Source organism: Betta splendens, chromosome 9, assembly GCF_900634795.4.
Source record: "Betta splendens chromosome 9, fBetSpl5.4, whole genome shotgun sequence".
In the NCBI taxonomy this organism is placed as follows: Eukaryota; Metazoa; Chordata; class Actinopteri; order Anabantiformes; family Osphronemidae; genus Betta; species Betta splendens.
In genome coordinates, this window is record NC_040889.2 from 4,073,333 (window position 1) to 4,085,859 (window position 12,527).

The window sequence follows — 12,527 nt, forward strand, 5'->3', positions numbered from 1 at the left end:
TAAAAACCTTGTGAAGACATTTCCGACAATGGGTATATAACAACCTATTAGGATAGTTTGGTATCTCAGTTGATATCTTTGATATTGACAAAAGTCTTCTTTTCTGGATTTATTTTCTCATCATGTCTCTCATAGTTGAGGTACACCTATGATGGAAATTGCAGGCCTCCCTGCAGGGAGGACTTGCACAATTGGTGGCTGACTAAATACTTTTTTCTCCACTGTATATAATGCACCCTATGTCAAAATCAAATCCATGACCCCCCTGTCAATCACCCCCTCCTCAACCCCCTCACTCTGTACTCGCCAATGTTGTCCCTGGTGAATAAGAGTAAGACAGAGAAGGAAAACATTTCAGTTTTCAAAGTGCAATGTTTGACCCAGTCAGTGCCCTTTGGGATGATGGTTTTACAAGTTTGTTGTTGTAAAATCCTGTGACAGAAAGGGCATTTATTTGAATAAACACTCCCAAAACTGTGAGCAGAAAAAAATTCTGCTTATGGATCTCTGCATGCTTCTTTTGTACATCCCAATCAATGTACAATTGAGCACAGGTGAATGAGTAGCAGACTCCTTCCATGACACGCCTCCATATAAATATGTTAATTCATTAAATATGGTCTGCGTCCGCGCAGTACACTGATTCGGGCCGTGTGGACAGGTGTCAATGCTGTTCAGCACAGAAATAATAAAAGTGGATTGACATACTGTAAGGGTGGTTGCAAAGCAAAGGGCAGCGTCACCAAAACAGCAGGCGGTAAAGGAGAAGACGATCTGACCCCCTGACACTGTGTTTAGCAACTAATAGGAAGTCTCTATATTGAACCACCAACTAGTGTTGACGCTGAAGACAGGATGATATTTGGGGGAGCATATCAGTGGGCTCCACTCTCTCAGGCCGACCCTCCCACTGGGTTGTGTGTTTGCCTCTGGTTCTCATAGGGCGGACAGCGTTGACCTACGATGGTCCACTCCGACGTCGGGTGCGGTCTCTGTGGCTGCTCCAGCGCTGCCTGGAGGGTTCTGTGTGGGCGGTTTGGGTCGCAACACTTGCCCTCCTAGAACTGAAGGTGCGTGGGCTCCCTGGCTGCTAGGCTTACTCCGCTCGTTGACTCCCTCCGCGTAGTCCCTGAGCTTCTCCCATTACCCTGGCTTTCAAAAGTGGCATTGTTCATGCACCAACGTCTGCCTCACCCTTTTTGTGAACAGTGTTAAGCTACAGCTTTACTAACCTTTGTAGTGGGACACTCAACACCTGAGCTGATAAACAGACTTTCTAAACCTAACTCTAAGTGGTTCTGATACTTATCACTACCAATATCAATAATGTGTGAATATTGAAGTTGTGATGTTGTATGTCATGGCTATTATTAGTATGAGATAAGTAAGTATGCAGTAAGTAGGAGTATGAGATTATGTATACCAATGCATATGGGTATGTATGTGACATATGTATATGTTTGTATCAGTGTATACACATACCTTAACACTATTAATATAAATTTAAAAGGTAAACCACAGTACAGCAGTTGTTTAATTATGAATGTGTCAGCCTACAGTACATCCCTACTTATTTATTTTGCACCAATTGTTTACTTAACTGATTTGCATGGTTTCAACAGCTGGTTGCACCCCCCTCCCGCACACACACACAGCAAAAACTCAACCTTTCCACCAACACAGCGACATTACACTTATTTAGGATGGACTAAATAAAACTTTAAATAAACTATTAATCAAGAAAAGTATATATATTTCTTATATACTCCTCTTATAAAAGCAAAGCTGTCCATCACAATACAGCATTCAGCCTAATACAGGCTGCTTGTTGAACTGCTGGACAGAACAAAAAAAAAAAGATTTCCACTGCTCTCAGTTATATCCACCTCCTCGCTCTCGTTTCTGCTGTTTTCTCTCGAAACCTCTCACGCTGGCTCTCTCTTTAAACGACGTGAGATAATCCTATCAAAATTCACCAGTTAATAGGAGGGCCGCTGACCAATGACATGACACTTACTTTTCCCATGCGGAGGAGAAGCAAAGTGACCTGTAAAACAAGTTTTCAGGGTCCGTGAATCAAAAGTCAAGACAGACTTTATTGTCAAGTTCTACAATATGTTTTGGACCGATAGAGAGTTGAAATTACGTTACTCTCAGACCCCCGGTATAAAACAATGTACGAACACAGGAAACAGACCCAACTACAAACCCAACCCCTGCCCTCCAATAAAAGACAACAGAAAGTGGACTACTATACATGTAGTACAGAGTATGAGTCTATGACACGTTCATTCTACTTTTAATAAAAGGTGAGCTGATTTTTTTGCGTTTTTTATTTCAACTTAGTACAGAGAAAACAAATAAACCTGGCTTTTCTGACAGAATCACAAGAGTCCGAAGTTCAACAGAGGTCAGGTGCAGTTGATAATGGATTTACATTATAATATATTTTGTCGAAATAAACCTGTCACCCTGTAAAGTCTACATATACTTTAGGTCAAGACCAATAATGTACTGTAAGCACCAGCTTTAGATTATTAAACTAATTTACCAGTCAGACTGAAAAGTGATCAGTTGCTATTACAGCTCATTGTGTGCGGTCTCAGGGTCAGGACAGACATCACCTGAAGTGAACGGCAACAAACAGCAGTTTCTCTGTGCAGATCCACTAGTGATTTGTTTATTTCTTCGTGTTTCGTCTCACCTCTTTCTGCGGCTAGTGTGGGGAGTCGAATGAAACATTTGTTTGGCATTTGTCTGGAGAATCATGTCACCTTGGACAGAAAATATGTCGGATTTCACAGTTAACTCCAAAGATCACTAATCTCCCCTTTTACCTTCCACACTCACTGAAACAATGCATCGGTTTCCTCCAGTATAATAAACGGGTGCTGCTTCAGGCCCCATGCTCAAATGAAGTAAAGCAGTTGTGCTAAACAGGTTTAAACATAATCAAATTTTATTTTATAACATTGTAGCGTCCAGTCAAAAATCACAGTTTTACTTATGGTCTGATGTTTGTTTATTTCTTCTTTTTGCTCAAACTAGAGTAAGAGCTAGATGGACAAACATACATCATATAACAAAATAAAAAACACATAGGACCATTAATGCTTTGTATCCACTTGCATTAAGCTATCTTAATCAATTAACACAGTAAGCACTCTGCAATGTTCATAATTTCCATAATAAGTCACATTACTGATTTCAATTAACGTTAACAAAAATACCATCACCATGTTCCTTTTAGGTTCTCTTTGCTTCTCTTCCGCATGAGAAAAATAAGTGTTATCTCATTGGTCAGCAGCCCTGGCTTCCTATTGGCTGGTGACTTTTGATAGGATTATCTCACGTCATTTGAAGCGAGACCTGCCCAAACTTCAGACCTGCCCAAAGCTGGAAATCATTTAATAATTTTCTATTTGAACTGCTTGAACTTGCTTTTTTAGCATTACCTTAATAGTGGTAGGATTGGGTTTTGGTAGTGATTAGATTCTTTGATTTGGATATTCCGCCTCTCAGGATCCTGAATCTGGTGAAATCAGGCCAACTGATGGCGCCCACATTTACTCTTGTTCTGCTGGAGGTTTCTTCCTCATTAGAGAGGGAGTTTTTCCGTGTCCACTCTTGCTGTCAAATTGTAATTAATTACAATGTTGTGGTCATTGTTGGGTTTAATTGTGTAAGGTCTTAAACCTTACCTTGTAAAGGGCTTTTAGATAAATTTGTTGTGATTTGGTAATATACAAAGTTGCTAATAACCACCAAAACCCCATCCTCCTACTATTTAGTTTATTTTTTTGCTAAAAAATCTGAGAGAAAGTCCTGAGACACGATGAGGCACTAAATGGTTTCAGCTGACTTAGACTTTGTTTTTTTTCTGTTTCATCTTTGATCATTTTTCAGATTGAGTGGCTGCAGTTTGTCAGAGATCAGCTGTGATTCTCTGGTCTCAGCTCTGAAGTCCAACCCGTCACATCTGACACAACTGGACCTGAGCTGGAACAACCTGCAGGATTCAGGAGTGAAGCATCTGTGTGGTTTTCTGGAGAGTTGTCACTGTCGACTGGAGACTCTGAGGTCAGACTCCATGTTTCAGCTCTGTGTGAGCTTAATGTAATGCGAACGTTGTTGTTGTGCTGACACATGAGGCTGATTTTCTACTGATCCATACTGTGAGGGTTTTGATGGTAAAGTCTGTTTCCTTCTTCTGTGGATTCCATGCATTCCACTCACTTTTTTTAATGAACCGTTTCATTATTTTATTTTATCACTGAGAATAAAAATTTAATGTATCAAAACACTTTTCTAAGGCTCCATCACATTGGTTCTGTTCAAACCCAAGATGGCGTAAACAGAAGTTCTAGATCTATTTGTTTGACTCGTTCAATTTCACTCCATTAAAATTTCCTCACTATAAAAGGTTTCTCTGACGACGTCCTTCCCTCAATAGAACATTTTCTGTATGTTGCTTTAAACGTGTCATGTGTCCAGAACCTGAGTGGATTCTTGAGATCTTTAGTAGAAGCTGCAGAGTTGAAGTAATACATAATGTAACACACAAGCAAAGCTTTTCTGAGCTGTTCACATTCTAAGCCTAGTCAGGACTAGCAAGTGCAGAATGTTCAGACCCGCAAGGTCACGTCCCATAAACTAGTACTTAGTTGTTTAGGAATTTAATAAAGCCCTGATAATTAATTACAAACCAGAATAAACAGTAACTTACAATAGACTACATACAGAATAACAAACTAAAACTAAGATCACTGTGAAGTAGGGGAAAAAATCAACACCAAACATAATGGTAAAGAACTGAGAATTACTGCTTAAGCAAACTAATAACGAGGTAAATGTATATTAACAACTAAGTAGTTTCATATCTCAAACGAATTGAGAACAAACAGAGAAGGGATACAAACATAGTATACAACTTGTGCGTAAAGTGTAAGTATACAATTTAGAAACTTATCCACATTACTAGATAGCACAACAAAGGTGGAAAAGATGCAGAATGGAACTACTAAATGAAAGACAGAATCACAGAAGCACGTGTAGCAAACACAGCATTGGCACAGACTACAAATTAATAAATCTTAATATGAGCCAAAACAGAACCACAGATTACATGTTGCAACTGAATAAACAAACTAAAAATCATACAGCATATGATGAGCCAATAACAAGTAGAACTCATTAGGCTGATTACACACTAGTCTAAACAGGAAGGCAACATGAATTGCATGAAGAGGTGAAGTCACAATATCTGAGCTGAAGCAGCGGCATGTTGTCATTAACATTATTCATTAGTCATGAGTCTTTTTTACTGTTTTAACCTGCATTCTGTTTGTTCTGATGTTGGGACCTTCTAGGGTTTAAAGTTCTACTTTCTGAAGCGTCTTCAGCTCTAAACACACCATGAGACACTGAATGGTTTCAACTGACTCTTTATACTTACTGTCTGTCTGTGTTGTCTACTGTTTATTCATTCAGATTAAGTTGCTGCAGTTTGTCAGAGATCAGCTGTGATTCTCTGGTCTCAGCTCTGAATTCCAACCCATCACATCTGACACAACTGGACCTGAGTGACAACAACCTGCAGGATTTAGGAGTGAAGCATCTGTGTGGTTTCCTGGAGAGTCATCGCTGTCGACTGGAGACTCTGAGGTCAGACTTCATGTTTTAGTTTTGTGTGAGCATAGTAGTTTAATGTGTTTATGTTATTGACATTTGTCTTCAGACGATTATTGAGTTCAACATGTTCTCAGAGAGTGAGTGTGAGACACATGACAGAGCAGGAGAGAAACCTCTGCTCAGCAGAACCAAACTGTTGATACACAAACCTTCTGTACCACTACCATGATCTGAAAAACAGAGAAACTGGAGTTTGAGGCTTTGACCAATAACATCAGAGACGTTGAAGTTTGTGTTTAGAGAGTTTGTGTTTAGACAGTTTTCCTCTGCATCGAAACTCCATGAAGCCTGGAGGCTCAATGCAGAGGTCTTATTTGTTAGGACCCTGGGCTGGTTCTGCCAGCCATTTTTTATGCCCCCTCACTCTCTCTGATGCCATGCCCCCAGCTCTGGACCTCGCCTGCTGCCTGTCTTCTACTCAGTAGATCCATTCAGTAATCAAGTCAATTCCACAAACCTGTACCTAGCCTGCTCTCCCTTTAAATACTCACCCAGCCTGTCAGGTTGAAGACAGACAGTAACAATGACCCAGCACAGACTCTGTTTGCCAAGGAAGGACTGCTTTACACATGCTGATTGCTAAGATGACTTCCATGCACTCCAGTTTCTGTTCCCCATACCAGGTTCTATGTTTCCTCTTTCTGTTTCAGTAGTTTGTCCAATACTTGGTGATATGTCTCTTTTCTGGTTATTTGTGTGTTTATAAGCAGTAGTATATAGCACTTGCTTTGTGTTCTGCCATTTCTGACAAGGCTTCTTTCCCCTCTGCTTTCACCCATGTTACCCATAAACTAGACAAAACGTGCATAGTATGTACAGCCAGAGTTAGCCATCACAAGCCATAGCTCCTTTGCTTTCTGTTAATGCCATAGCTTCTTAGCTTCTTCCTCCTCGCCATAGGTCGTCTCCCTCAGGTTTATTTCTTTCTTTATTTGTCCTCCTGATTATGTTTCCTACTTTCCTTTTACTTATGGAGTGTTTTTGGTTTGTATAATCATGTTTTGAGTATTTGATTAAAGGGATTCCTTTTGATTTAAATATTGGTTCTTTCTGGTTCTGACTACAAAGTCCTACAAATCCTCACAGACCCAATCAGTCATTTTTGATGGTCTAGATCTTAACATTATCAGCCTAAGATGCAGAAAATCTGCTGCTTTCCCAGTGGATGATTTGAATATAGAGACAATTTTGTTGCAATGTACAGTACTTGTGTAATAAATATTAAAATAAATTAAGTATGGAACAAATTGATGAATCTTGATAAGTAGATAAATGTGTTGTTCAAGCACCTGAGAGAAAATTATGAAGATACAATGAGACACTGAATGGTTTCCTTTTTATTCAGATTGACAGGCTGTTGTTTGTCAGAGATCAGCTGTGAATCTCTGGTCTCAGCTCTGAAGTCCAACCCGTCACATCTGACAGAACTGGCCCTGAACGTAAACTACCTGCAGGATTCATCAATGAAGCCTCTTTGTGACCTGATGGAGAGTCCAGACTTTCAACTGCAGACTCTGAGGTCAGTAGAGCTTGGATTCAGTGTATATTGGACTAAACTCAGTAAGTGTCACAGCAGAGATCCAGTATTTCCTGTAAAGCTCCAGTGAAACGGTGGTCGTCACTCATCAAAGTGTTGTAGCATCAACTTTATCTACTGAACATCAGCTATTTATGTGTGTGTCACAGCTCTGAGATCAGTCTGGCTGATAGAACCATGGTTCCATGTAGTAACCATGTGGTGCTGGTCCAGAGCAGAACCTCTGCTGAAGTTCAGTCATGACATCTGTGTCTGTGTCCTTCTGTCATTAGTTTGCGCCAAAGCTTTTCAATGTTTCTGTGTCAGCTAATGTTTCAATACAGAGAAGATGTTGGTCACCACACAGCGACTCTGTAATTGATTAACAGGAAGTCGTCTCTAAAGCTATGACTCAGCAGTTTGTTTTACTGTGGACTGGAGTGACATGTGCAGAGTCAGCAGAATTGATGCTTCAGGCCAAGACATTAAAATGAGCTCAAAGGGAGCTGATCTGCTACACTGCTGCACCTCTGAACACGGCTGAAGTCCTGCTGTTCTTTGTCCTGAGTGTAACAGATGAGGAAGGAAGTCTCTGTAGACACTCACTGATCTGCTCTCTTCTCTCCCATTCTCTTTAAAGCTGGAAATAATCCAGATGTAGAAGCAGCAGCAGCAGCAGCAGGTTCTGACTGGTCCATGTCACTGGAAGCAGAGCTTTATCCACAACTGACTAACAAAGAACCCAGAACCTGTCTGGACCAATCTGAGACCAGCTGCTCTGTGTCCAGTCCATCAGAATGAGTGTGTGCAGTAATATATATATATATATATATATATATACACACACACACACACACACACATACACACAACTCCCTTCTCACCCTACACGGGTGGTCTCATCCGCTTTCCAAGCTCGGGTCCTCTACCCGAGGCCAGGGAGCTTGAGGGTTCTGCGCAGTATCCTTGCTGTTCCTAGGACTGCACTTTTCTGGACTGAGATGTCTGATGTTTTTCCAGGGCTCTGTTGTAGCCACTCCTCCAGTTTGGGGGTCACTGCCCCCAGTGCTCTGATCACCACAGGCACCACTGTGGCCTTCACCTTCCAAGCCTTCTCCAGTTCTTCTCTGAGCCCTTGGTATTTCTCTAGTTTCTCATGCTCCTTTCTCCTGATGTTGCCATCAGTAGGTATTGCCACATCACAAATGAGAGACAATTATGTAAACTGACCATAAAATTATGCAATAGTCACAAACATTTTCCAAAGTAAGCTTATTCTTATAAAATATGTTTCATTATTCTTTAACATCTGCTCATTATTATGAAATGCTCTTTCATAATGATAATTTTCAATAATACAAAATATTATATCTGCCTTTTTATTTAAATCCAGAAGTTTTTATTTCAAAATGTCATTTTTCCAATATTGTTTTTTAATTGCATAATGCTTTTTTTCCCAAGTGCCGTATTTATTTCATTATGCCGTTTTACAGTAAAATGACTTTGTCTGTCACCCATTGACTGATCTCTTCACAGTATCTCTTCACATTGAGTTGTTTGCCTAGACACCTGTGAGGGGTTGTTAGAGATGGCAGACATGAGTGAAGTTTAGTTTAGTTGTTTAGCTGATATTTTTAAAATGTTCGGGATGTTATTGCTCTTCAGTGTGTTCACACTGATGATGCCATGTTTGACCGTTTGAGATAAATTGAGCATTGTGTCCGTCCACGTCCAGAAATTCTAAATGCAGCAGTAAGGACTTTTGTGCTGTCTAACATGTCTATCAGGAACACAGTAAGGGTGAGGGCAATTTGCGGCATCGGTAGCTGCCATTAGAGGCCATGGCAAATGCCACCAAATCTACGGCTTCTTCAACACATGCCACGGCATCTCCGTAACATGCCACGGGTCTACAGCATATGCCACGGCATCTATGGCACATTCTGCTGTATCTATGGCACATGCCACGACATCTACTGTACCCACCGAGCCACATATGGGGAATCTTGCGACATATACGGGAAATTACTTATTTACTGGTGTATTAAGACCATGTTTACAATTTCTATTACACTGGGTTCATACCGTAAACCTTTTTATGGTGATGTCATTGCTTTAATATACATTGTCATCTAAGTTATTACAATTATATTGTGTATTGAAAGTTACCATAACGCTATTAAGTAGTTAAGTACCATTTGTGTTTTAAATATTTTAAAGTTTTTTTTTTAATTTTGAAGCCCCACAGTCAAATCAAAACTTGGGAATTATTTTGTAGTGTAAGGATTATGCTTATATTTATATTAGTATATTATATAAGTGTATAAGATAATAGTTTTGAGAAACGTTGGTTGCTCCCTGAAGATCATTCATTCCCTTTGTAACAGCAGACATTGTTGTTAAAGCCATAAAGACTTTTATTGTGAAGGACTGTTAAGATTTCTGTAGAGGAATGCATTGTGTTGGGCTAAGTATGTAGCCATGTCTGCAATAAACGTGATTGACTTGAGTACAGTGTGTGTGTGTTTGGGCAAAAGACAAAAAGGACTGGACTGCTGCTAAGTGCTCCAAAGTTATGTTCTCTGATGAATTTCCTTTGGTCCCAGAGTCAAGAGGAAGAGAGGAGAGGCACAGAGTCCATATTGCTTGAGGTCCAGTGTAAAGTTTCCACAGTCAGCGATGGTTTAGAGTGCCATGTCATCTGCTGGTGTTGGTCCACTGTGTTTTCTGAGGTCAAAGATCAAATCAGCCGTATGCCAGGACAATTTTATGCATCGCACTGCTGTCCAACTTTATGAAGATGCACCTTTCATTCTGCAACAGGACTTGGCACCTGCACACCGTCCCAGAGCTTTGACTTTAACCCCCTAGAAATCCTATGTGGTATTGTGAAGAGGACGATGCGATATGCCAGACCCAACAATGCAGAAGAGCTGAAGGCCACTATCAGAGCAACCTGAGCTCATAACACCTAGGCAGTGCCACAGACTGATCCACTCAAAAATGAGCCACAACTCATTCGTATTGAGTGCTGTACATGCTTTTTTCTAAAAAATTCTTTCTTTGTATTGGTATTAACTAATATTCTAATTTTCTGAAATGCTGAAGTTCGGGTTTTCAGTTGTCAGTTATAATAACCACAAAGAAATAAACATTTGAAATATCAGTCTGTGTGTAATGAATGAATATAATATAGGTTCTTCTTTTTGTATGGAATTAGTAAAATAAATCACCCATTTCATGATATTCTTGTAAGATATTTAGCTAGACTGTATGACTAATTATTGCTGGAACATCACATCCATATAACCACTCCCATTAAAGAGTGAAGGACCTTTAATTTGGTCGTTGGGTCTGGTTATTTTGGTCTGTTATTCTGTGAACAAACAGTGCAATCATAAACACAGCAGTACTAGCTTACCCTAGCTAAAGTACAAAATAGTTACGTATGTGTAAAAATAAATCGTAAGATGTACAGTAACCATTGCGGCAAATGTCAGCGAACTAATTCACATACATACTAACAACGGATCATCCGCCCACTTTCGTCATGAACGCAGATCCGATGCTCACAATGCTCAGCAACCAGGAAGTCTGGGCTGCTGCAATATAGTTATACGCCATCTTCCTTCAATACCATGTCGTGTTCCAGAGATGCCGCACAAGTTGCGCTCGCCAGTTGTATGGGGTGCCGAATGTAAAAGGAGCACCTATAACTAGTTTCTCACATTTAACTGAATGACACATTATGTTTTCTCACGTTTAGTTAAATGTGCAAAAGTCTAAATATAAATGTTGAATATAAATGTAAATGTTAAATGTAAATGTTAAATGTTAAATGTTAAATATAAATGTTAAATGTAAATCTAAATGTTAAATATAAATCTAAATGTTAAATGTAAATCTAAATGTTAAATATAAATGTTAAATATAAATGTTAAATGTTAAATGATCGAACTGAATATTTAAGTAGACCTACACCCCCTATTATCCTAGATCAGTGACGCGGACTCAAACACGTCAACAGTACGCATAGCTCCACCCACATCTGACTCTGGATCGGTGCACGAAAATACTGGAGAAAAACCTAAAGTCGAAGCCATCATGGCCGCCAGCTCCGACTCCCTCCCGTTAGCGGAGATTGAACGGGCTGTAACGGCAGGTGTGCGGGCTGAGGCTCAGCTTCAAACTGCTGTTCTGTCGTAAACACCATTAATGGGGAGTTAAGTAGGTTTAAATAGAATATTTCTGCTAAAAACAAAAGTTTCCAGATCAGATGTGGGCGGGGTTTGCGCACACTGTTTGAGGCATATGAGTTCGCGTCTCTGATCTTAGACCAGCGCTGTTTGAGGGTAGGGGTGGAGTCTACTTGCACATTCATGAATATTCAGTTTACACTCAGCGAACATTTAACATTTACCATTTACATTTAACATCCATCCATTCATTTTCTAAACCGCTTACCCTAATGCGGGGTCACGGGGGTGCTGGAGCCTAACCCAGCTGACTATGGACGAGAGGCAGGGTACGAGACCCTGGACGGGTCACCAGTCCATCGCAGGGCAACACATAGACAGACAACCATTCACACACACACTCACACCTACAGGCAATGGAGAGAAGCCAATCAAGCTGGAGAACCCGAAGAGAACCCACGCAAAAACAGGGAGAACATGCAAACTCCACACAGAAAGGCACCAGGGTCGCCTCCGGGAATCGAACCCAGAACCTTCTTGCTGTGAGGCAACAGTGCTCCCCATGTTTGCGTGGGTTCTCTCCAGGTTCTCCGGCTTCCTCCCACACTTCCTGACTTTCTTCATTGCCCGTAGGTGTGAGTGTGTGTGTAAATGGTTGTCTGTCTCTGTGTTGCCCTGTGACCCGTCCAGGGTGTACCCTGCCTCTTAGGCTCCAGCAACCCCGTGACCCCACATATGGGAATAAGCGGCTTGGAAAATGGATGGATGGATTTAATATTTACATTTAAACTTTTGCACATTTAACTAAATGTGAGAAAACATGTTGTGTCATTTAGTTAAATGTGAGAAAACTAGTTATAGGTGCTCCTTTTACATTCAGCACCCCATATAGTTGTTACACAGTATTAAGTTGCGACCACGCTAACTAGTGAATAACTTCCTGTAACCTGTCCTTGTAACGTTTGAGAATGTTGTGTATTTCACTTCCATACTACTTTTACCGATGTAACCACTTTACTATTTAATATAAATAAACAAATGGTATAAAGTATATCTCTATGGCATGTCAGGGAACCAAAATAAGTGTATGAATGTGCAACATAAATGTAGATCATTTACTATTTA

General features: G+C 40.3%; 1 protein-coding gene across 6 annotated transcripts in view; it reads left to right on the forward strand.

Moving 5' to 3' along the window:
- The window catches only part of LOC114861302 (NACHT, LRR and PYD domains-containing protein 12-like), a 103,457-nt gene that overhangs the window by 12,951 nt on the left and 77,979 nt on the right, over positions 1–12,527 (forward strand). For 5 of the 6 annotated variants that reach the window (XM_055511356.1, XM_055511357.1, XM_055511353.1 and 2 more), the window contains one exon: positions 3,907–4,080. In XM_055511356.1, coding sequence (XP_055367331.1) covers positions 3,907–4,080 — 174 coding nt within the window. Of the gene's footprint in view, positions 1–3,906; positions 4,081–5,490; positions 5,665–7,036; positions 7,211–7,847; positions 10,373–12,527 lie in introns of those variants that run through there. The other variant, XM_041072128.2, reaches the window with a different exon arrangement.